General features: G+C 37.1%; 1 protein-coding gene across 1 annotated transcript in view; it reads left to right on the forward strand.

Moving 5' to 3' along the window:
• LOC115763872 (maternal protein pumilio-like) overlaps positions 1–23,027 on the forward strand; it is a 74,435-nt gene extending 51,408 nt beyond the window's left edge. Inside the window, exon 8 of the mRNA XM_030706650.1 lies at positions 22,690–23,027. Within this exon, the coding sequence (XP_030562510.1) occupies positions 22,690–22,734 (45 nt within the window). The 3' untranslated portion in view covers positions 22,735–23,027. The remainder of the gene's footprint in view (positions 1–22,689) is intronic.
• Positions 23,028–26,418: the final 3,391 nt, after the last annotated feature.

The following is a 26,418-nucleotide window of genomic DNA, read 5'->3' on the forward strand; positions in this document are numbered from 1 at the left end:
TTGCTTGTCTGTCTATACGTTTTTCACTCTCTTTTCCTGCTGTTTGTTGTTTACTTGTATTTATTAATATTATGCACATGTTTCATTTATGATATGCAAAAGTTGCAACATTATGCGGCAACTTGCGTCCCAACTAGAACCTAGCGTCTTTGCTCATCTAGGGATCGGATAGGTTTTGCGCGGCAAAGTTTGTCATCATGAGTTATACTTTTCCCCTTCTTTGGCTAGCAAAACAGCATACCAATTATGCAAGTGTGGAGCTCATGGCATCTGTTTACAATATAAATTAAGTTTAACTGGAAGAAGAGGTTGGGGTATATACGGGAAAGCTGCTTAAGTAACTCGCGCAAAGCAGGATTGGGTTCGGTTGAAGAATTTTAAGTAAAAAGTAGAAGAGGAAACTCCATTCTCCAAATTCCACTTTCGAAAATTTTCCTCAGATGGGTGAAATTCGACTACTTATCCATTCCACAGGAATAGGTGAAATTCCACATTGAATAATTTTATTTTACAGAAATAAGTGGAATTCGATTTTAGAATCATTTTCAGTCAAAACAATGAAACTCGACTATTGAGTGGTCTCCACTGAAACCGATGAAATTGATTGGAAAGTAAATTTTGAAATAACATTTTTGAAACATTTTTAAAACATTTTTAAACTTTATTTTAAATATTTTATTAACATTTTTGTACCCTGAACCCATTAAAAATGGGTATAAGGGTATATTGTGTTGAAGTTGGAAGAAGAGGGTTCAGGGTATCCCCTAATCAGGAGCTCCCGACTAGAACCTCTTACTTGTTTTTATATATATTTTTTTTAATATTTTATATTTATTTTATATATATTTTATATATATTTTATACGTATTTTATATATATTTTATATATATATTTTATATTTATATATTTCTTATATATTTTTGTATATTAAATTATTTTGTTGTTTCAATTTTTCCGTTTAATTCACTTACCTTTGACAATGACTAACGGTCGTGTTTTGTCTTCACAGGTTTTACTTGCATCGGTGTAAATGGGGTGTGTGTATGTGCGTGTGTGTGTGACTGTGTGCTTCGTGAAGCTGCAATAATTCCCTTTAATAATTCTCATTCGTTTGGAAAATAACAACACAAAGCCGTGGTCATATATCCTTTTCACTCGCTTGCCGTTCTCTCTCTACCTCTCTCTACCTCTCTCTATCCTTCTCTGTCTCTCTCTCTCTCTGCCCCCTTCTTTTACTACTGTTTAACGCCCTATTGCTGTTGTAATTCTTGTTTCAGTTTTCATTTTGTTGTAATTGTTATTGCTGCTCCCTTTGAGCTGTTTCCTGTTTGCTCTCCTGCTCTTCTCGCACCTACTGCTCTCCCCCCATTTTCCATCTTGCCGACTGACCGCCCAATTCATGTCGAACATAAAAATTTGTGTAGCATGTTTTGCATTTCTTTTTGTTTTTCTTCTCTTTTCACACTGTATTTCGCTGGCGCATTTAATTAGTTTCATTTTTTAGTTTCCTTTATTTCCTCGTGTCTCTGGTTTTCAGGTGTTTTCCTAGTTTTTATACCCTGAACCCATTAAAAATGGCTATAAGAGTATATTGTATTTGTGCAAAATCCAAATGTATGTAACAGGCAGAAGGAAGCTTCTCCGGCCCCATAGAGTATATATATTCTTGGCCAGCATCAATAGCCGAGTCGATCTAGCCATGTCTGTCCGTCCGTCCGTATGTATGAACGTAAGGATCTCAGAACCTATAAGAGCTAGAGACTTGAAATTTTATATGTAGGTGCTCCTAGGGCCGGCGCAGATCGAGTTTATTTCCGATAATCGATAACTTATTCCGTTTCCAAGCAATCGATAAAAATTGATATTGATATCCTGTTTTTTGGGCAATTTTGGTAAATAATAAGAGCTAGAGTCACCAAACTTGACATATAGCTTCTAAAATAGAATATATATATACATTTGATGTTGGAAGAAGAGGGTTCAGGGTATCCCTTAGTCGGGAGCTCCCGACTAGAACCTCTACTTTTTTACAATCATTTATTTTACATTTTTTATATATATTTTCCGGCTTGTTGACTCTGATTTCTTGCTTCTTCTTGTAGAGTGAACTACAAATATGGCTAGGGTTAATTAACTTTATATCTAATGATTATATTTTATATCTAACTATTTATAACTTGCTAATAAATATGTAAAACTTATGTTTTTTTTGCTCTCTTTTCTTTCAGGTAAGTCAAAGAAAGCCTTTGATTTAGATGCCGATTAGTTCATCAAAAAGGGTATGCTATTTCTGTCATATTCGAGAATTTTTAAGGCTACACTCAGAGAAAAATTTCAAATATTTTGTATTTAAATGTAGTAGCAACGTTGTCAGAATTCAAACTAGTTCGCAGTGAGAGAGAGAGAGAGCAAAGTTTTGATCTTAAGAACTTTTTCATGAACAAATTTTAAGAACTTTTTCGTTGACTTTTTCTCTGAGTGTAGAAATCCTAAGTTAATTAATTTTAGATAAGTTTATTAGCTATGCTTCATTAAAGGCAGGAAAAAAAAACAACACAGCCTATTCTTTTTAAACCATACTCCACAAAGGCACGCAAGCGGACTTAATTGAATTATGAAGCCACTTTTCCTAGTCCCACTTTATGATTATATGTGTCTGTGTGTGTGTTTGTTTCTGCTCCAAAGTATGCAACAGTTTTCTTTCTTGTGCGACATAAAATTCTCAGCTGACAGCCAACGACTGTGGCAAGGCTAATTAAGTTAGCTTACAATCAGCAGCAAAATAGCGGGAAAATGCCTGGCAAGCAATAGGCATAAAGCAGCAACAACAGCAACAACAACAACTGCAACAACAACTGCAATCAATAACAACATATGCAACATAATACACAGAATATTTTCTACCTTGCGTATACGTAATATGATTTACAGCACATCAGAATGTGATTATCAGCAGGAGCAGAAACAAGTACATATAAATATACATATGTATGTTTACTTTGTATATAAAGCCAGAACGCTCATCGACCCTGTCCTGTCGTTGCAACTGCAACTGTGTGGCATGTCCTACAACCAAGTGCAACCTGTCTTAATTCAATTTTCAAAGTAGGAGGCGGGTGATTAGGCACAACCCGTGAGCCCGGCCCTGGTCGTGAGCTTAATGCAGCTGCTAAGTGAAAACATAATTAATTGAATTACATTTTCTATTGCCGCCCAGCGCCTTGAAACGTGCTGTATGTCATGGTTGCCATTTTGAATACCCCGTAGTAGCCATATGGAAGAGGTATATGGAATATGTGTGTCGAAAGGCATAACTTGGTGGCATATGTGTATAACGTGTGTGTTTGCGTAATATATAAGGGTGTATTCTAGACATCCTCATATAATAAATACCGTGTAGTCGCGCTTTGTGCTGGGTTGATTCATTTAAAGTAAAAGCATGTATGTGTACCTTTTTATAAAGCGTACCTTGTCATAGGCTGTAGACTACGTTTTAGTCAAGAACTTATAGTTCAATAGTTTAGCGGGCATTAATGTCCTATAATTGCATTTTGAATGGGGTAGATTCATTTAAACGATCAGTTTCCGCTCTATGCGTATGTGCGCCTTATTTTTGGGAATCTTTTAGTTCATATTTTATAATCTTATTGCTAAGAGATTTTTCCTGTAATTTAGCATACTTTACACCCGACTACAGGGCACATAGTAGATCTTATGGCTGCCATTTCTTGTTTTGATTAGCAATTTAGGTGTTTGTTTGGCTTGATAACCCTTCAAGTTTAGTTCGATTACCATTTGCTATACCCAGGTCTACCCTCTTGGGCAATGTGATATTGCGTCATTTGCCGCTATCTCGCAGTGCCCACAAATTAACTGGCATTTTGGCAAATTTTCCAGCTGACTTGGCAATTATGCAATTAGGTGCAAATGGCAGACCAAAGCCAGAGACAAAGGAGGCTACTTACCAGAAACATTTTCCTACGCAGGACACCCAAATGCAGCAGCAGCAGGTGTAAAGCAGGAGAAAAACCGCAAGCAACTTGTTGAAAGCGGCAACAGTCAACTTTAGAGTTGCCACGAAGTGCTTTTGTAGAGTTGTTGCGTCTACCAATTGGGGAGGACAAACAAAATATAGGGCGCATGCGTTGCCAGACCGACAGAGAGAAAGTGAGAAAGATATAGAGAGAGAGAGCCTGTGGTTTATAAGAGATTAATAGAATAAACCGAATGCCGGGTGTTGTCATTTGTGCATGACGTAACTTGTCTAAAAATACATTTCAAGTGCTGAAAATGTTGCTACTAATGATTGTAATTTTTGGTAGCTGAGAAGTAAAAATGAAGTAGACTTTCATATTCTAAAGTCTAGATTTTTAAGAAATATTCAATTTTGAGGAATGTTTCATTTTCCAACATTAAATTCAACAGTTAAACTCTACACTACGCACTTAGCTATATAGTGTAGAGTAGAGTTTGTAGACTCTCGTAACTGTTGCTCTTTCGTGCAACTTGTTCACTCTCTTAACTTGGCCGCGTGTGCTCTTTGCTTATGCTCCACACGACTACCCCAATGTGGCATAATAAATGGCGCTTTCGTTTTCAGCTTTTGTCACCGACTTTGCTGGCAGCATTTTTTCTTTCATTTTTTTTATTTTTGTTATATATATGCGACATTATCCTGGCTTTGTCAAGCAGTCACTCAGTCAGTCAGTCAGTTCAGCGAGCGTGTAAAATTTTTTAACTTTCAATTTTTGGCATGCGTGTGGAATAAAAAGCTCGGGGGGCCAGAGGGTGAAGCATTGAGACCATGAATAGGAATTTTTCAGTACCAGGCACTTTTGTTGAGCTACAAAAAAATTGAAAATCATGAGATGCATCTAGATTGAAATGAGTTTATCGATTAGTATTGAAAACCAGTAATCCCCTATCCATATACATAGATATTCAAGGCACCTGGTATGAAATAAACTATCGATCACTTATCGATTAAACTTTTAGATTGCATTTTTTTTATACCCTGAACCCATTAAAAATGGGTATAAGGGTATATTGTATTTGTGCAAAATCCAAATATATGTAACAGGCAGAAGGAAGCTTCTCCGACCTCATAAAGTATATATATTCTTGATCAGCATCAATAGCCGAGTCGATCTAGCCATGTCCGTCTGTCTGTCCGTCCGTCCGTCCGTATGAATGAACACAAGGATCTCAGAAACTATAAGAGCTAGAGACTTGAAATTTTAGATGTAGATGCTCCTAGCTCCCGCGCAGATCGAGTTTGTTTCCGATAATCGATAACTTACTCCGTTTCCAAGCAATCGATAAAAATATCGATATTGATATCCTGTTTTTTGGGCAATTTTTGTATATAATTAGAGCTAGAGTCACAAAACTTGACATATAGCTTCTAAAATAGAATATATTTATGCATTTGATGTTGGAAGAAGAGGGTTCAGGGTATCCTCTAGTCGGGAGCTCCCGACTAGAACCTCTTACTTGTTTTAGATTTAGAAACCATCTAGTTTGAATTGAAATAGGGCTTTTCGATAATGATGTTTGCAGTATCGACAAACGATGACTCAACGATAATACTTTTAGTTTAAAGTGCATTTTAATGATTAAATGAAAAATCTATGTGTATGGGTATAAATACTTCAAATTCGGTTGTTGATAACTCAATGATGGAGTTATCGATAATGTTAATTTTCGTACTATCGATAGTGACTGACTTTAGATAACAAATTAGTATTAATTAAAACTCTTGATCGTGCCCAACGTCATATTTAGCAAGTTAATAAATTAATAACTTTTCCATTCAACACTGTTCATTTTCTGAATCCATATATTGTGCTTAAACATGAAACCACTTACAGAAATATCGCTTCAATATTGGCCAAAGAAATCAAAAAGAACAAATAGAAGCCAAAGTCGAAGCCAAAAAAATGCTATCCGGGAAGTTTAGTAGCCAAATAAAATCATGATAAATCAACAGAAAAATGTCTGGCAATGGGGCACAAATATAAACAAAAATAGAAACCAAAGTCGACCAAAATGATTAAAAAAAAAAATGTAAATGAAAATGAAATGAAGGGAAAAACTCGAAGTGAAGGCAGCAAAAAGCAAAGGCAAACAGGAAAAGCGACATTTGCTTTTGTTACAACATTTTGCCAAGCCTCGAGCGACGGTTTACGCCAAACAAAGAAGAATAAGAAGAAGACTAGGTATAGATGCCAAAAGATATGCCAGAGTCCTTTGCTCGCTTGCTCGATGTCTCTCTCTCTCTCTGCCTCTTTCTCTTTCTGTTATCCGCATGGACCAAAACGCGCTGCAATTTGCGGACAAGCGAGCAATTTGTAAATGTAAACAATGACGAGTCAAGTGGTCGCTCGAGTAGGAAACGAGAGAATCGAGGGTCTTTGGTTGAGAGGGGAGGGGGTTTAGAGGAAACCCAGCAACAAACAAGGACTGTTGGACTACCGATAAGGAAACAGCAGTCCAACCAGCTCAAGATGTTCCCTCGCTGGTGCCAAGCTGCGGTGGAAAGTGAAAAGCGTTCGCGCCACAGAAAAGAAAAGTTAATCGAAGAAACGATTAAAAATTCAATTGAGTGGTAAACAAAAAGCAAAAACAAAATGAAAGAAAGAAAAATCTGCTCAACAAACCCCACCTCAAAGTCAGGAAACGAACGTATTGCGGAATCAGTCTGTTAGAAAATTTGCTAAATTGTAATCGAACCGTTGAATGTCGCGACGTCTTGCGAATTTCCTTTACTTTTTTTTTCTCTCTTTCTCTTGTTTATTTTCTCTGCTTTTCATTTGGTCTCTTTCTTTGTTTTATTTGCGCCTTCTGCTTGGACTGTCAATTGTATGCAATCATCTGGCCTCAAATATCCCCTCGCTAAGTGTGATTTATTTCATTTTCTTTATGATTTCTATGGCGCGAGGGTTGCCACACTGCCTGAGACTTATTGTTTGGCAATATTGCAAGGGGAAAAAAGAGGCAGGCCTTAAGTGTGCATTGATTTCATATATTGGATTTTATACCCTATCCGTCCGTATGTATGAACGCAAGGATCTCAGAACCTATAAGAGCTAGAGACTTGAAATTTTAGATGTGGATGCTCCTAGTTCCCGCGCAGATCGAGTTTGTTTCCGATAATCGATAACTTACTCCGTTTCCAAGCAATCGATATCCTGTTTTTTGGGAAATTTTGGTAAATAATAAGAGAGTCACCAAACTTGACATATAGCTTCTTAAATAGAATATATATATATGCATTTGATGTTGGAAGAAGGGATCAGGGTATCCCCTAGTCAGGAGCTCCCGAATAGAACCTCGTACGTGTTCTTTAATTTGCGCGTGCTTGAAGACCTTAGTTGGTTGATTGAGGGCATAATAAATGATATAGGGGTGAAAAATTGCAGAAGAAAAGGGATTTGCTACTCGACTCTTTACTTTTGCACTTCTTTTCCATTTCGTCAGCTGTCAAGAACTATTGCTACAGTTTCCAAACACCTTTCTGCAACTGCATCTGCAACTGCAAGTCTACAGCATTTTTTCAATTGCACCGCAATTTATAGGCTCCTTTGCTCCGTCCGCCCTCAAGTGTTGACTGCATAACAATCAATCAAATTGCCTTTAAAAGAATCAGCTTCTGTTTCTCGAGACTTATTTCCCGCGCCCGAGCCGAACCGAGTCGACGTGTCTGCCTGCCTTTTATTCATTTCAAGCTATTTTCATCTTTTACCTGTAGACAACTGTCTCACCCTTTCTCAGGTGCCAGCCCCCCGTTCCCCCTAAGTTAACATATCTCTGGAGCTATGCAACATTAAAACATTTTCTATCGTTTCCGTCTTTTGTGCTGCGTTTATCGTCGACAACTGCTTGTGCAATTTTAATTCTATTTACAATACCATGTACTCTTGCCCTTCTCTCCCCTCCTCTGCCCTCCACCTGGGCCGCTCGTCCATACACTTTGCTTTTATTGTTGGAGAATGTCAAAAGGAAGTGGCGGCATGTAGGAAACAGGAAACGCCAGAGCACAAATTTGATGGTGGCTAGGAGCTGGGGAACAGCTCTGAAATGCATTGACTGCACAGAATGGGAATGGAAATTTGAAAAGTCGTTGCATTCATGAGAAGTGAAAGCCGGCGAGATGGGGCGGGGCGGACTCTAAAGGAAACGCCAATGGACCACGTTTCAGTTAGTGCTTAATTGAGTTGCCATTATGTGGTACTCGGACGCCCTCAGAGCAGATGAAAGTAGATGCAACATCCAGCTGAAGCTACGGACACTTCAAGAGCAGGTGTGTGTGTGTGTGTGTGTGTGTGTGTGTGTGTGTGTGTGTGTGTGTGTGTGCGAGTGTGCTATTATCTAACTTGATTTGAAATGCGTCTTCCGCTTTTCGGTAAGTTTTTAAGTGGCGCTTCAAAAGCACATGAGCCGAAAAGTAATTCCACTATTCACCCTATTATTTGACTTTTCAAATAGCTGGCAGCTATGACACTGGACAAAGTGCTAGTTAGTTTTCAAGTAAGTTTAACTCGCATAGAAATCAGCTTTTTGCCAGAATAATTGAATTTTCATACAGCTGCCAGCTAGGCGACGCGATAAAGTAATAGCTTACAAGTTTGTTTACAAGTTAGTTCATCAGTAAGCTTACCAGTTAGCTTGCCAGTTAGTTTATCATTCAGTTTACTCTGTTGGAAATAAGCTTAATGTATCGTGAGTTTAAAAGTCTCGTAACAAGAAGCTCAATTGGTTCAAACAGTCAAAGTATTTCAAAGTGCCTTTCACTGTGTGTATAGAATACTCAAAAATAATTTTTGTGAACTAATAAATGTTTCCTAAATCAAAGTTTTTGCATATGTTTCGCAACAATCAACTTTTAATTAAGTTGAGTACTGTTATCGACTGTCGTATGCAGGGCTTTCTATGTTGATCTTCGTAGCAAGAAGTTTTTCGTCGCAAAATCGTACAGGATCTTCTTCGATAGTTTTATAATGCTCAGTTTTTTGATGGCCGGGATATTGTTCAAAAACTTGTGGTTGTTCAACAATCAAGCTATTATAAATACTTGAATAGTGTCTCCCAAGGGATTTCCATGTCAATTAGAGCGTGCTTAGCTAGTTTTGTAGTAATTAGCTTTCCATAGTGGAGAACGACGAGTATTGTTCTTCCATCAGCTTGAATTCGTTTCTAATTGAGTATCACAACAAAAAGCTTTTACCTAAACTATTGGTAATTATTGTTTTAGTAATTAAAGTGCTTAACATGCAGCACTCACTTTTGTATATAAAAATCGATCCCAAAAACTTATGAGCCATATCATATCAAAGACATTACAAATATGAGAGGCATATTCAAGAACTTCAACTGCTTGTGGGGATTGTTAGCGGGGCAGGGGCAAAGGGGGGTCCGAGTAAGTAGCTTAAGTATCCTTTGAACTCTTAACACACGCTACACCGCCGAACTTCATATAAAACTTAAAACATTTATGGCAGCTGCAGCTGGTGGCCATAAGGTAGAGGTGCAAGCGAGGGAGATAGTAAAAACAAATACGCCAAGTAGGATCCATGCTTGTGCGTTAACCTTCAATCTTTTGAGTCGACAGCAGCAGTAGCAGGCAGAGCTCACGGAGAGAGAGAGAGAGAGAGAGGGAGAGACTGAGAGAGAAAGAGTCAGAGAGACAGCTGTTGCTGTTGTTGCCTGGCATTGCTTATACGCAACGTGCGCCGCGGCCGAATGGCATTTCGAGCTCTGTGTGGGTGTGCGTGTGTGTGTGTTGTGTGTGTTGTGTGTGTGTGTGTTGTGCGCGCCGCATTATGAGGCAGCACTCGTAATATAAATGTTTATATTCTTGTATTGCGGTTATTATTAAAAACTTTTACAGCCACACAGCGAGCGAGCAAAATGTACAACTTTTACAGCAATATCTTTAGTGTGCTGCGCGTATGTCGTGTGTGTGTGTGAGTGTGTTAGTGTGTGAATTGCAAGTATAAGTTTGTTTGGGGCACTTAAGTGGGCGTTTGGTTGGCTGGGCGTGGCACGAAGATGCTGGCAAACAAGCAAATCCAAAGCCAAAGCAACTTTTTATGGCAGCTAAGGAAAGCCGAACGTTGCACTATTAAAAAGTTTTTCTCAGCAAGCAGAAATGTTTCTTTATTCAATGATAAAATTGGATTTATTCAAATGGCAACACCCAACACCCCCCCTGGCCACGCATCTGGCACACAATCTGTTGAAATTGAGTTGCAATTTTCTACTAAACACACGTGAAGCTTCCTTAAAAATTTATAATCGATAACTTACTCCGTTTCAAAGCAATCGATAAAAACCGATATCGACAACCGGTTTTTTTGGGCACTTTTGGTAAATAATAAGAGCTAGATTCACCAAACTTGACATATAGCTTCTAAAATAGAATATATGTATATATGCATTTGAAGTTGGAAGAAGAGGGTTCAGGGTATCCCCTAGTCGGGAGCTCCCGACTAGAACCTCTTACTTGTTTTTACATTTATTTTGAATACCCTGTAGCCATTGGATTTGGGAATAAGAGTATATAAGAGTTTCACGGAAGTTTATAGTATGCATAAAGTATTTTCTTCTGCAAAAGTTAAAATCAAATTTTTTAAAGTTTAACCAATCGATAAATATTCGATTTTCTTTTGTTTTTTGAGCATATGTGAGAGATCATTTGAGCTTTGGACTTATTTTAATATTTAGAATCTTGCTAGATCAAGATCCCGCTTATTTGCCTTTTTGGATAAACATCTCCACCCATGATATTAGTTATGCCAATATGAGGTTAAATACAGGGTAGCTCGTGAAACATTCAAACCTTTTCATATTAGTTTCATTTATGCAATTTTCTATCTATTTCTATTTATTTTTCCTTTTGTTGGCTTTACTTGCAACCCTTTTGAGGGTTAGGTTAAAAGCCAACAGCTTTTAGACCATTTAAGTCTTTTGTTGCGGTTCGTGTCGCATTTTGTGGATGTGGTTGATTTTCTATTTGTGTGTCTAATAGACCATGCGATAAGCCCTTTTAATAGATTTCTGGTATTACTCTCGATTCACTTCACTTTCTTTGGCCTTCTTGGTAGTATTTGGTTCGTGTGGACCGTGATTAGCACTCCGACAAGTCCTCAAAGTTGATTCATTAAAATAGTCTACTAAGGTTGGGTATTCCCAATCTTGAATCTTTATTACATTCTGAAGTTTTAACCTTAATATATCGTTTGATTAATTCAGTTAATCGCACTAACTAAACTGAGTAAAATAATCGATTATGAATTTGATACCATTTTTCAATCTGAGTTTTTTTTATCAGAACTAAATAATTATTTCAATAGTTCGTATATTGATATTATCGGTAGTTCTTGGCTTTTCGAAGAATATATATCTTTATAAGTAGATATTTTGCTTGAATTATGAATATTTAAATGTTTGATGTCAAAAAGCATATAAAGGAGGGTTCAACATTATTTATAACATGCAATTAATTTAATATACATCGATATTATAATAGATCTCTTGTCAGTATAAGTTGGTTTTAAAACTATCGATAACATTCAGTTGATTGAATCTAAAGCTATACATTTCATAAATTGCTTCGATCACTTGAACTGATCGATAAAGGTTGAGTATATCGCAACGAACGTTTATTTCAACGCAACAATCGATGGTTTTTAGCTTTTAAAAGTCATTTATTATTGGGAAGAGCATTTGAACTGTCGCTATGCTTTAAGTATTTGTCTTACGCTTTCGTCTTTGCCGATTATATCTTAATCTTTTGCATGGCCATGCCCCAAGCTTTTTACACACACACACACTGCTTAACTATAATATGAGTGGGGCAACTATTCAGGTAGCACATCCTCTCAGTGACTATTGTTGTTTAATCCTTTTGTATAAAGTTGTGCTTACAACTCATTATTGTTTACGGGCCTGCCTACCTACCTGCCCGCCCGTCCGCCTGTCTGTCTGTCTGTCTATTTGTTTGCTTGTGCCTCATCTGACGCTCTGTTTATATGGCTTGGTAACCCTTTACTCGCTTTTACCTTGCCCCGTGCCACGCTTAGGCCACGTTTGTTGCTTTTTTTGAGTTAACACATTTCGTAGCTATTCCTGTTGTTGCTTTTCCGGTTGTTTTTGGCAAAAGTTTTCGCTTTTCGGGCTGGATTTTCATGGCAAAGTTTTCCATTTGATTTTCGTGTTTTTGCCTTTTTGGCACTCGCTTGACTGCGTATCCAGAAAGCAAACTTTAACGGGAATCTGCTTTTGTTTTCAATTTTACGCTTTAATTACCTTGATGAATACAAGGACAACGTGATGGAGAATGGTCAAGGAGGTGGTGGGTGACGTATGAGAGGCTGCTGATGGACATTGCCTCGATTAAAATTCATCGATTTTCAACTCTTGTATCGTTTAATAAACTGCAGCCGTTTGGTTTATTAAAAGGCAACATAAAAAAGGGAACAAAAAAAGAACTCGTGATATAATTAATAATTTAATAATGTATCGACTGTGTGTGTGTGTGTGTGTTTGTGTGTGTCTGTGTGAGTGAGTGTGTAAATATCTCATATTGGACTTTCAATTTAATTAACATTGAAATATACATTTTTACCAGCTGACGAATTAACGAGCTGACATATTGATTGTGTTATGGAAATTGTAGAAAAGGGTTGAAGTGAAATTGTGTCTGGTCATTTCTGAACTCAAATTAAAATTTTTTCACTCTCGACTAAGAATATAAGCCGATTTTCTTGGCTTTATTTAAATATCAAATATGTGACGATGTAAGCTTTAATTTTCAAGTCTTAAACTAGTTATGGAATCAGTTAAAATGAACTACTTAATCGATTTTTAGCTTAAGCCTTTGTTCATTTGAATCATTCGATTCTAAACTGGTTCAGAAAAACAAACAGTTCCGCGTTTCGACTAGCTGTCCATTTCCACAGCTTCGAGCAAATTTTTTCAACTTCTGTTCACTTCTGTTTTCTGACTGACTTTATTAAGCATAATTTTCAGAGTGTTTTTTTGTGACATATTTAATTATGATTTTTTGCTGTATCGTTCATTAAAATTCACGCTTAAAGCCTGCAAATTGTTATTGAATTTTAATTAATTAATATTTTTAATGGAATTTTGCAACTTGGCAGTGGAGAAATTTTATTAAATCGAATAAAGTTCACTGCGTCGCAATTTATGTACAAAATACCAATACGTGCAAAGCCTGAAGGGTTTGAAAATATAAATTTCAGTGAATTTTAAGCAATTAACAGAAATTCCCTTAAAATCGAAAAATCTTTCTTGGCTATGAAATTATTATATTCTGCTTTAATTTTATGATATATCTTTTTCAAGCTGAATTGACTTTTCATCTTGCGCTTCTACGTTATTGTCACTTGTTTGACAGTTTTATTGTATGCGTGTATGTGTGTGTGTGTGTGTTTTGGTGGCACGCCCCCTTGTGCCCCCTTTGTTGACATTTTATGATTGATTGATTTCGGTTTTTGTCATCAATTATGCATTACATTTTGCACGCTTGACAAGCATTTGTCCTGCCTGCCTTCCTCCCTCCCTTCTCTATGATATTTGTTTTAATTATTTTAATGAAATTTTCACGTGATATTTGGTTTCCTTCTGAAATTACACAAATTTCAATTTATTACAGGTGATATATGATATATTCAATTATTCATTCTTTCATTCATTCATTGAAATTCAAAATTCATTTGTTTTCATTTGCCCAACAACTGAGGCGCATTTAAATAATTATTTTCCTGTAATACATGGTCGGAAATCCAAACAGATTATGAGGTTAAAGGTGAAATGCTGAAATGGTTAATTATTATATGTGTGAGTGTGTGTTTGTGTTGCTTGTGTAATTGTCGTGTTCCAATACTATATATACATCATTGGTGAGTTCTTTGAATTAAGGTTGAGCTTGGAGCACATGAGAGCCTATATGTGATATTAAGGTATCGTGTACGCATTATTATTTTTTTCTTTCTTGCACTAAATAGACTTTGTTCAAATCTATAATTAATGGATTTAATATTTTCCTTTATAAATAGATTATTATTATTTCTTCATTGGACTTTGATAGTCTACAATTTGTAATTGGATTGCACCAGGTTTCTATACTTAATTTATATCGCCCATAAAACTATTTGATAACCGTTTTAAACCACATTTTTATCTCTTGCACCTATGGGATTGCTGTTTCATACCTCTTTAAATTTTTAAACCTTTTAAAAAATCAAAATCATATTTTAAACCCATTTTAAACTTTTTTGAACCGTGTTGAAAACCCGCTTTTAGACAATCACTTAATTTTCTATTCTATTTCTATTCAGTTTTCAAACCTTTTTCAATTCGCTTTAAGACAGTTATTCAAATATATTTCAATGCGCTTTAAGACAATCACTTAGAGAAGGACCTCAAATCTATTTCAAACCGCTTTTAGACCACTTTTTTTAAAATCAGCTTTCAAAGCTATTTAAAACCTCTTTTAGACAACCACTCATTCCTCCTTGAAGCTATTCCAAACCGCTTATACGCAACCTTTTCAAAAAGTTTTGTGTATATCTATTGTGTATAAAATACTAATGATATGGTATTGCTCATCATGCCACCGAATGACTGGTCCGACTGTCATCCACTTTGCTCGAAATTCGGCAATTAGATATATGGTTGCTGTGGGGGGTTGAGCGGCAGGGGGTGGGGGACCACGGAGCTTGGCCCGCCAGCTTGTCTGTTCGAGCACCTGTTTGGCTCTTTCCACCAATAATACGCATAGCTAAAAATGTAATTAAAATGATTTTTCCTTGTTTTTATTTTCATTCGCTTTACTTTTTCTCTTATGCTTCTTCTTTTTATACCCTTGCAGAGGGTGTTATAATTATGTCGAGAAATGTGTAACGCATAGAAGGAGACATCTCCGACCCCATAAGTATATACATTCTTGATCAGCATCAACAGCCGAGTCGATCGAGCCATGTCCGCCTGTCCGTCTTTCTGTTTCTATGCGAACTAGTCTCTCAGTTTTAAAGCTATCTTAATGAAACTTTGCAGAAGTCCCTCTTTCTGTTGCACGCAGCACATATGTCAAAACCAAAACACATATGAATGAAAAACATTTTGTTTATCAAGATATATTGCCCAAACTCGGCATTAACTATTTTCCCTGTGCTTCTTAGATACAGGCAAAGCACTATAAGCATTGTGAAAAGGTTGGATCTGCAAGGGTATTAGATTTTCGGCGTGCCGAAGATAGCATTTCTTTCTCGTTTTAGTTTCCCTCAGTTTTTTTTTCAGCTCAGTTTTTCTCGCTTAGCCGCTGGCATTTTGCGCAGAAAATTGCTTCTGATGACGTTACGTGTGTCCAATTAGCCGCCGTTGATGCTGGCAGCCATGCTAATGATGTTAATTTTGACTATGCTGCTTAATAATTACGTTATATATATTTATATATGTATGTTGTATATAGTGGACGATGACGCTCATTTATCTTTTGTTGTTGTCAGTTTGGAAATTCGTTTAGTTTTGCTAGCGGTGAAAATTTAGCTGCATGTTTAAATTTAATTTTAATGATTTTTGTTTATTTGCGTTGAGCAAACGGCAGAGAAAAGCGAGAGATTTGCTCATTTGGAAAATATGTTAATAAAATTTGATGGCTCAAGGTTATGTCGTCTGACTGAAATATATGAGTGGATATTAACGAGCAGACATATGTAGATAATGCTATTCATATGGGCTCAACGAGCATTATGCGAGGTATAAATATACATTTTTGTTTGCAAAGTAATAGACAAAATGGCAGCGATCAAATGCATTTTTTGAATAGGTCTTTGTTTAAATTTTTTTTTTTTTGTAATACTAGAGCTATAATTGAAAAGAGAAAAATTGTTAAAGCTAAGACTTCTAATAGACTTCTTAATATTCTAAGACTTCTTAATATTCATGCACAAGCCGAAGATTCGCTTTTAGCTGCCCAAATGACAGGTTAATTTGGAAAATTTATTTGCTGATAAATGCCTATTAAGCTGGCCAAATGCCATTAAGAAGCCAAAGATTTGAACCAGTCACCTCCCTAACTGTTCAAATGATTGCTTCACTTGGAGAACTCATTTGATAATGCATGGCATTGAACCAGACACCTCTCTTTTAACTGGTTCACTTTGAGAAATCACCTTTTCACCTGTCCACATTACAGGTTCACCTGGAGAACTCACCTGCTGATGGATGTCAATTTTCATACTTGCCATGGGTTTGAACCAGACACGTCCCTTTGAACAGGTCAAACGACTGCTTAATTTGAAGAGCTCATCTTCTGAATTATGAATAATTGTTTATTATTGTTGAAGTTTAAGAATACTTTTTGGTTATTAAAAGTTTTTGAATATGTTCAAAGGAACAAAATGTTCTAATGAACATGTAGTGCAAAATGCCAGGCATGAAAACCATCCAAACGGACATTTGGGGGAAAGTTTTAATATATAATGTTCTTTCTTTTTTTTCTAACAGTCTGTTTAAACTTTAAAATAAGTTTAGATGATATTTGCTTAAAAGTTTTATAAAAAGCTGCCAACTTGAGTCAAACAGAAATAAGTTGGCAAGCCGCAAAGCGAAATGAAAATGTTGTTGGTAAAAGCGTAGCAAAGAGAACATTAATTCAGGTGTAATATTTGTTTTTTCTGCAGTCAGTGGCAATTATGAAAAATTGGTTGAGATATGAGAGACACACACACATACAGAACCTCGCACACACACACACATCTATTCATAGTTATATCGTGCCTTGTTACAGAACATCGCATTGTGAACATTTCATGTCAAAACGGCAAACCCGCAAAACCTTCAAAACAACATTTGATTGACCACTCAAAGAGCCCAAATGACCCCCAGCCCTGGACAGCATCTGCCTCAGCCTCTCACTGCCACGCCCCGCTCCGCCTCGTGCTGTGCCGTGCCCAACGCTTGACACTTGTTGCTTTTGTTGTTGTTAGGTGGGTGGGTTGGTTGGTTTGTTCAGTGGCATCTGCTGTTGAATTTTTGGTTGGTTACGTTGGCATCTACATCATCATCATCCGCTCAGCATTCGATATATGCAAGCATGATTGCGCAACACTACACACAACACACACGCAATCGCAAAATAATTGATCCCATTGTGCATGCATTGTGGCAAGCGGCATTGCGTTGACAGCCAGTCAAGTGGGTGCTGTGGGATGGCCAGCAAGAGGGTGAGTGGAGCTTAGAATATGCATTGTCAATGTGCAGAGGGGGTGAAGGTTCAAGAGTGGGTATGTGGCAGACATGTGACTGAAAGCCTCACTCAGAGATGCCGTGCCACTGACAGTTGCACTCATATTTAGGCAACCAAAAGCGCCGGCTGCGCCTCGTTATTGTCATTCGGCGCCTTTCTCAAAATTGGCTTTTGTGGCTAGCAGCAGGCCTTTTGTGGGCGTGGCACCCCCCCACACACACACAGACACGCAGGCAATTTATGAGCGTCAGCCAAATAAAAAGGAAAACCTTATAACTGACGTGTTTGCTGCTGACGTTTTTATTGATTTGTCGGGAGCTCGCCTCGCAGACTAAATCTTTACAAATTTGTTTTAGAGCCCCCTCCTCAAACGCAAATTTGGCAGCAGTTCATTGGCTCCAAAATAGCAACCGAAGTATTCAGAAAGTCCAAGTCCATTAACATAAATACCAACCTGTGCATTAGGGGTTTTCGCACTCGAACCCCTTCCCCTGAAAGCCCCTCTCAAATCAGACAAAATGTGTTTAAGTACGGTAGCTGTGAGCCGTTGCATACATTCAGGCGCTGCGACCCGTTGCCAAATGTATCAATTGGTTTAGGATTTCGTCTCTTTATACACCCCCTGTATACCCTATATAATAGTCAAAAACAATCATACAAAAGTTAAGCGCTGGAACAGAGATGTATTTTTGCTCAGCGGCAAACAGAGCCGAATAACCAAAGCCTGTCCATTTGAACTTATCGAAAGTATAGAAACTGCTGCTAGAAAATTTGGCATGTATCTGTTAAAATACCTATAAAATAAAATGTTCTATCAAATTTTCGGAAGCTAGTTCTGTTGGCTACTTGAGTGTTGCTTACAGGGTATCCCCTGTTCTGCATTTTTCTACATTATGCCTGATGCGACTTTAATAGCTTGCATTTAGTGTCTGGCAGCCACGCCTTCATATGCATTTATTATCTGCCTGCGAGTCCATCTATGCGCTTTCTATTTGTTGTTTCCTGCTGTTTAGGCAATTTTGTTGCCGTTTTTTATTGTCTGGCCGGACCGGGCCAAGAGACGCAGCTGCTGTTGACTTGGTCTAATTTGCAGTCAAAGCATTCCTCGAATTCCACAATTGCTATCATGTGTTCTTTCTGGGTGTAGCTACCGGTAGCTTCAAGGGAATGCAATTGGATTATTAAAAAAACAAAAACAAGAGAATAAAGGGGAGATAAGTGTAATATGCGATTGATTAAGAATTATAATAGCACTATATTTTGGTGGTTCTTCTAGAGGTCTATATGAAAGAGTGTATGATATGGAATTGAGTACTATAAAAGCGTAGTAGGAATAGAATTAAAGAGAAGTTGGAGTTAAAGAGAATGGAGTTGTAGAAGTAGCGGGAAAAGTAGTAAAAAGAATATAAGGAGTCGAGAAGTGGCATAAAAGGCCTAACAGCATAAAAAAGTTGTGGTTGTATTAAAATAATAGAAGGAATATAAGTAGTACAGGTATTAAATGGTAGTAGAAGCATAATACAAGTATTTGGAGTAGTATAAGAGATTATTGAAAACAGAATAAAAGAGAGTAAAAGAGTAGTAGCTTAAAATAGTGGTAGACGTAGTATGAAATATTAGTAGGAACATAATAAAAGAACAATAGTGTAAAAGTTTATATATAGTCGAACATATTGAAAGTGTTTGAAGTTGTGTAGGAAAATAGAAGGAAAAGAATAAAACAGCTTTAGGAACAATTTAAAATTTGAAGAATATTAAAAAATAATAGTAGTAGGAACAGAAGAAATGCATAGGAATTTTAATATAAAATCATAGCAGTAACAGAATAAACGTATTTGGAGTAGTAGGAACATAACAAGATTTTGACGGATCATGAAATAATAGTGGTATTATATAACAGAGTAAAAGGAAGCTGAACAAGTATAATACAAGTATAATAAAAGTATGACAATAAAAGTATGAAAAGAATAAAAGACAAGTTAGTGGAAGAACTATTAGTTAGTATAGAAGAAGGAACACAACAAAATAGTAATAGTAGTATAAAATAGAAGCAAAATAAAGAAGAATAAAGAAATAGTAAGAATTCTAAAAGAATATATATACAGAGAAGTGTGTGTAAAAATGTAGGAGTAGTATAAGGTATGAGTCTTAAGGAGTATATAGAGTAGTATTTAGTATACAAAGGAGTATAAAAAAATAATATTTAGCATATTAAATAAGTATATAGTATTTAGCATAAAAAAGGAGTATATAGAGTGGTATTTAGCATTTAAAGGAGTACAAAGTAGTATTTAGCCAATAGAGAAGTATATAGAGTAGTATTAAGAAAATAAAGGAGTATTTAGTAAATAGAGGAGTATATACATATATGAGTTTATGTCAGTAGCCGAAATGGAAACTATGTATTTATAGAGGAAGTTATTCTATTGTGTAGGATAAGTGCCCATTCATATAATTTTAAAGTGGTTCACAATTTACAATATTTTAATAATTAAAGAAAGTTACATTTCACCGCTTCTGTTAATCATTTAAAATGGCTTGAAACAATCACAATATTCCTTAAAAGTCTGATTATCTTTAATAGGTACACAAAGCTGATAAAAGCAACTCTATAAAGTAATTGCATATCCCGAAACATGAACGGAAGTATAAAAGCGCTCTTAAACTCATCAAAAATGCATAAATGTCAGCGCGTAATAAAATAACAAAAACAAAAAGCGAAATATTTGTTGTGTGTATCGTTGTTATATATGACTACTCGATAATTCTGAAAAACTCCACTCAGCGGGCAACAGAGCGGATATACGAGAACGAAAAATCTTTCAATAAAACAATTTACTCAATTGGCTCAATGACTCGACGCGACTTGCCCCCCTTCCCTCTACAATATAAAACACACAACAGCAAAAAAAGAAAATGGAGAAAATCTATTTAGTTGTGTGGCTTGTTCGTGGTATTACAGCTGCAGCAGCGACAAAAGCCCATGGGGGCTACACAGGGTGGGGGCGTGGCGCAGTGCCCTGTGCGGCTGACTTGCAGTTTTTTATCGTTCGCATTTCCATTTTCAACTCCTTTTCACACAACGTCAACTGCACATACTCCACAGTATATGCATTTTTTATTTTATTTCTTTTATTTATTTTTCTTTCACTTTTTTTAATATTGCAAATATTTTTTAGAATTTATGTATTTTTTTCGTTACCTGTTCTTCTGGCGTCGCGTTGCATGCATCGAGCCGTCGTTTGGCGCCACTGTGCGGGGCGCCCGGCTGTGTGGCATGTCCTTGTCTCTTGCACCACTTCCATATGCGAGCAACCCAAGCCAACCCAGCGCCCCACACAACCTGAACCGCCCACACGCTGTGTGGACTGTATCAATTTAGCGCATGTCGTCATAGCAGCCATTGATGCATAAATAATGGAGCTGGGTTGGCGTAAGGTGAGATTGGGAGGGCCCGTGGGTGGACAATTGTTGGTCTAGCTTTAACTGTCAGTCAGCCTGGCGCGTTGCGCTGTTTGTTCAAGGCACTCTATCTCGCTCTAACACTCCCACTCTCCTCTATGTCGCTCGCCCGGTTGCCATTCATTTCCCCCGGTGTCTGCTTCTAACTGAATTTGTAGGTATATTTGTTTTGTGCAGTGTTACTTTCATTCTTCTTTTTTTTCCTTTCTTTTTTCACTTTTCTCTCTCTCTCTCTCTCTCTCTCTCTCTCGCTCTTTCAATGCGCTTTGTGCGCCCAGCCATTCACAATTGTCGCTTTATTTGCTATTCAAAACTATTTCCATCGATTGTCGAGACGCCTAACTTAAAAAACAACACAAAAACACACAAACTCTTGTTATGCATGACTAAATTTCAGTTGAAAGACAATAAAAAATACAAAGAAATAATGCACAAGCGCATAGCAGTAAAAGAAAGCGTAAATATCCCGAATTGATGTGCAGTTTGGGCAGTCGAGCTACCGAGCTCTAATTTAGGTAATGATATATTTTTTTTTAACGTAAAGCCCAAAGTTTATTGAACTTACGTTTAAGATGAACATGCTAATAATGCAGTTCGCTTGTTACGATTATTTTTGCAGTTATTGCTCATCGATTATTACGGGAATCGATTAATATTGGATTTTAGCGACTCATATTTTCTTTAAAATAATGATAAACATTGTTGATAAATATATTTATGCACTTTTAGTTGCCTTCGATACATTTTTTTTTTAAGATAGCTATCCATAATCCATTCCTTTGTGACATACTGAACGTTCAGCTTTAAAGTCCAGAAAATAGCTTGACAGTCCACGCGGCGTATGCGTGATGTGTTCTTTTTGTCCTGAGCTTAACCGGCGAAGCGTGGCTAAAACTGAGCCGCTTTTCGCTTTTTTGCAAACTTCTCCACCTGACGTCGCCATTTCGTGAGCCGTAGCGATAATGGAAGTAGCCAAAAGGTGCAGCACTCCTGCACAGTGATGATAGGCTGCCCAGTCGGCTCGAAAAACCCAATTAAACTGCCTGCCACGCAGCGCTCCACAATGTGTGTGTGTTTGGAGTAAAGCTTGCAACTGCAGCAGCATACACCGTGCTGGCAATCGGCTGGCATTTTCTGCCTGCCACATTTAGCCAATTAAATTTGCCATAAAGTTTACTTAGGCGTGTATCGAAAAGATGGCCAAAAACCTATTATGCAAAAGGCAAAACTTAATTATGAATCGAGTGCAGGAAAATATATTTTTCCTTCTGCTACGTGCTTGAACTGGCTATATTTATAAGACCAAACGCCGCATGCCCCCCCACATAACAGTGTAATAATAATAGAAACAGTAGACTATCCACACTTAAGCCCAGGCCCACGTCCAGGAACAATTATTGCAAATAAACATAAGATATTTTTGCAGAAAACTTTGCCAGCTTCATATAAGTTGTCTGTGTGTGTGTTCTAATAGAGTGGATACTATTTAGTCCTGGGGCAAACAAAGTTGTTATTGCGTTCAGATAATATTTATTATCGTTTGTGAATCACCTCTTGATGAGAGCCTTTTTGGTATACTAGAAAATAAAACGGTATCGATAAAAATACCATTGATAAATATCAATATAACTTATCGATATTAAGATTTAAAACTGTCTGTTATTTAAATTAAACGTAAACATATCGATAACAAACGCAAAGAATCGATAACATATCGATAATTAATTGATAATGCAACGTTTACGATTTTTCGAAATCATAAAAGATGGATATAAAATATATAAAATAATATCGATAACAGCATTTAAATAATTCTTTATTTCAATCAAATTATCTATTAGCCTAATATATATTGTTGCCCAAATACTTTGTGCAACTAATCGATATCAAAAGCTTGGCTTGAATCAAGAAATAAAAACGTGCGCACTTATCGCATACCTTAATCTTTTTAGAATCGCATCGAAGGGCACTTGCACGTCATAAACAAACTAAAATGATAAACTTTTTCGATAACCACTTTTGGATTACCCCGAAGCCAGCCAGTTAGCCATTGGATGTAACTGACGGGGCGCAGCAAAGGGTGGGCTCATGCTCAATCAAGTCAAGAGGATACCGATTGCCAGTGGCACTTAATAAAACCTTGCTTAAACTGAACAACTGCAATGGCAATAAATATTTAAATAAAGAAGCAAAGCCACAGACACACACATGGCACACACGCCCTCGCACACACATGATATTGTTTTACAAATGTGCAAATGTTGTAGCCAATTAATTATTATAAATCCGGTTTACCAACTAGCCAAAAACTCCGAAGTGGCATTTGAGCAACATTTAAAAGCAACAAGCACAAGGAAATTCCACTTGTAAAAGAAAATTGCCAAGTGCAAGTAAACAAATGTGGTGTGTGTGTATATTACATACTTGTTATATATATACATACAAAAATAAACCTATATGCAGCGCACAAGTGTTATATTTGCTTTGTTGCTTAACCAACACTGGCAATGGGCCCAGCATAGATCCTTGGTGGACTGGGCATAACATTGATAGATTCTTGCATGCATCGCAGCTGTAGTTTGCCACTCGCATATGTGTACTTAACTTGTCCTTTACTTTTAATAAACAATATGCGTTTACTGTAAATAATTGTTTTGGATTTGTTTGTGAATTTATTAGGCTTCTCTTCTTCTCCGTCTTTTGTTTACTTTATTTTATCTCTTTGGCTATCTGAGTCGGAGAATTTCAATGAATTTTACTTAATTTTTTTGGTAAAACTTTTGATTGGCTGAGCCAACCAAGAAAATACAAAGGAAAATTGCTAATTTAAGCCGAAACGGCGAATAACTGAAATAAATATTAGTAAAGAGAGATTTTAAATTTGCAAATTTATTTGAATTAAAAAATTAAGTTAAATTTATGGATGCAATTCATGACAAATGGCCAAAAATTTGTTAAAGTTTTAGCTGTTGGAAAAATATAAGGGGCAATTCCTATAGATTTTGGAAGCATATCAAAATTGTTAAAAATAATATGAATTTTGAGTAAATAAAGAAGTTATCGATTTAATGGCTTGGAGACAGCTTTTGATGTGTTGCTGATGGATGCAACAAAAGCCAAACGAAAATTTTTTTGCAAACCAAAAATTTGTCGACTTTTTCGGGTGTGTGCTCGTAAAACTCTTAATTAAATTGAATTGTTTGCAATTGTGTTTGCCAGCCAGACGGGCAGACAACAATAACAACAATAACAGACAATAACACCAAGAGAGCTTGCTGAACAGAGCCGCAAAAGTGATTCGAGTTCGTAATTTGCAGACTTTTAGTGACTAAAAACAGTTTTTGTGGTTGGCCAGTGCAGTAAGAGAAAAAGAGAGGGTGAGAGAGAGACATGACATACCCTGTTAAATTAGTAAATATTAAAGTGAAAGCTTTAAGAGAGAGCTCTTTATTCAGAATAGCGAATAAATGATTATAGTCTACTGAAACTTTTGAGCTAAGTCCTTACAAGAATTTGTCTACAATATAAAATTAAGGTAAGGGTTTTGAAACTAAAGAATTAAAGAAAATGGTAAAGTTAACTTAAAGCTTTTATAAGGATCACAGCAAAGCTGCTGAAAAAAGTTAAAGGCAATCTGTAAACATAACAAGTAAGAGGTTCTAGTCGGGAGCTCCCGACTAGGGGATTCCCTGAACCCTCTTCTTCCAACATCAAATGCATATATGTATATTCTATTTTAGAAGCTATATGTCAAGTTTGGTGACTGTATTTACCAAAATTGCCCAAAAAACCGGATATCGATAACGATTTTTATCGATTGCTTGGAAACGGAGTAAGTTATCGATTATCGGAAACAAACTCGATCTGCGCGGGAACTAGGAGCACCTACATCTAAAATTTCTCTAGCTCTTATATGATGTCATATCACGAGAAGTATTTATTTGAACTATTTTGCAAGCTTTTTAAGCAAACTTAAAGCTTTTCGTTAAGCTATTAGTTGATTGATATTGTCATAATGCGATAGAATTGATTCAAAATATAAGAAACTTTGCAGCTTTAAAGCTATTCCCGAATTTTTAAGCTGATTTAATATTTTCCTATACGATGTTAGGATTCAAAACCTTCATTTGATTGATATTGAAATCCGAATATATTGATTCCAAATATAAAAAGCTTTTCAAGCACACCTTTGGGAGCTTTAAGCTGTTTGCTTTTGTCGCATTACAATACTATTGATACTTTTAGTATACCCTATTAATGTTATTATATGTGTATTTTCTAGGTTAATCAGTAATGTATTTGCAAGCTTTTAAATTTCCCATTCTCCCGATTCACCTTCAACAATGCATTCCCTACTTTACTCGCTCCTGACCCCAAATGTTTTGCTTTTGTTTGTGCTGCAACTTACCTTCAGCATTGAGCTGTGCAAATTGATGAAAATTTTCAAAAACGCACAACCCCCCTCATTTCTATTTCCCCTTCGCGCAGCCACATGGCGCATACGATTGTGAATTGCTTTGGGTATGCAGTATTGTGAATTGGTTCTATTGACATTGGTTTTTGATATTCCGTGTGCATTTGCATGCTGCACAATTCGATCAAAAATGTCCACTTTCAGTCAGGTTGGGGTCCTAGGCTATTGTCCTCCTTTGCGACTTTGGCCACAACATTTTGTGCTGTGTTTATGCCAAAGTTTGTTTGGTAACCGAAGCACAGAGGCGTGCGTCTGGGGTTAGGAGAAGGGGGTCTCAAAGCAATTATCATGGCTCAACCGGACGAAACTGTCAGCGAAAAGCTGAGGCCGGGATTAGAGCTCGTAATCCCCGGCAGACATGTTGAACAGTTTGGCGTTGGGGGACTGGGGCAGTGAAACCGAACCGAAATCTCACGAAAACTAAAACCGCACCAAACTGTGGAAAACTCGGATGAGATTGGTTTGTGTGCTGAGCAGTTGGGGTGGGGGCTGAAAAGGGGTAGTTTTCTTTGTTTTCCGATGGTTCAGACTGTGTCTAAGCGGTTCAGACTGTGTCTTTCTTGGCGAACATTTTCTCCTGTTGTGGCAAAGATTTTTCGTTTTTTTTTTTAGCTTATATATTTTTATTTTTTGATAAATTTTCTAAAACCCTTTGCCCCCTTCTGGTATACAAGCTCCGCGCGCCCCTGTCGCTGTTTCTTTTACGACTTTCATGGAACTCACAAAATCCGCTTTTGTATTGTGTCGCCGTGCGGTCGCATAAATTAGCGTAACTTTAATCTGATTTTAATTGTGGGCGGGGTGGCATGGGCTCTGTTGTTTTGTTGAAGCTTAGACCATGAACTGCCGCCCCTTTGCACCCGCTGCCGGTCTCCCACGCATCCTCGCCTGGCCTGCCTGCCTGCCTGGTTGTGAAATATTAATGACAAGCGACTCCGCCGGCACCAGTCCGCCAAAGAGACAGGCATAGAAAGCCAAATGGAGGCAGAATGGCTAAAAGGCTAAAATGGATGTAGCTTTGTTTTTCGTGCTGTTCCCCCCCTGTTTGCACTGTCTCCTTTCCGCTCGGCCCGTTGCTTATCTCTAGCCTAAGCAAACGAGCCCCAGCGACTGTGTTTGTCCTTCTCGTTTCCTGTGTTATTTATTTATTTGCTTTTCCAGTTTTCAAAAAGTGCAATTTACGTTTTTAATTTCATTTCATGTTCCA

This window comes from Drosophila novamexicana, unplaced genomic scaffold (genome assembly GCF_003285875.2).
Source record: "Drosophila novamexicana strain 15010-1031.04,08,12 unplaced genomic scaffold, DnovRS2.1 tig00000770-arrow-pilon, whole genome shotgun sequence".
Classification (NCBI taxonomy): domain Eukaryota; kingdom Metazoa; phylum Arthropoda; class Insecta; order Diptera; family Drosophilidae; genus Drosophila; species Drosophila novamexicana.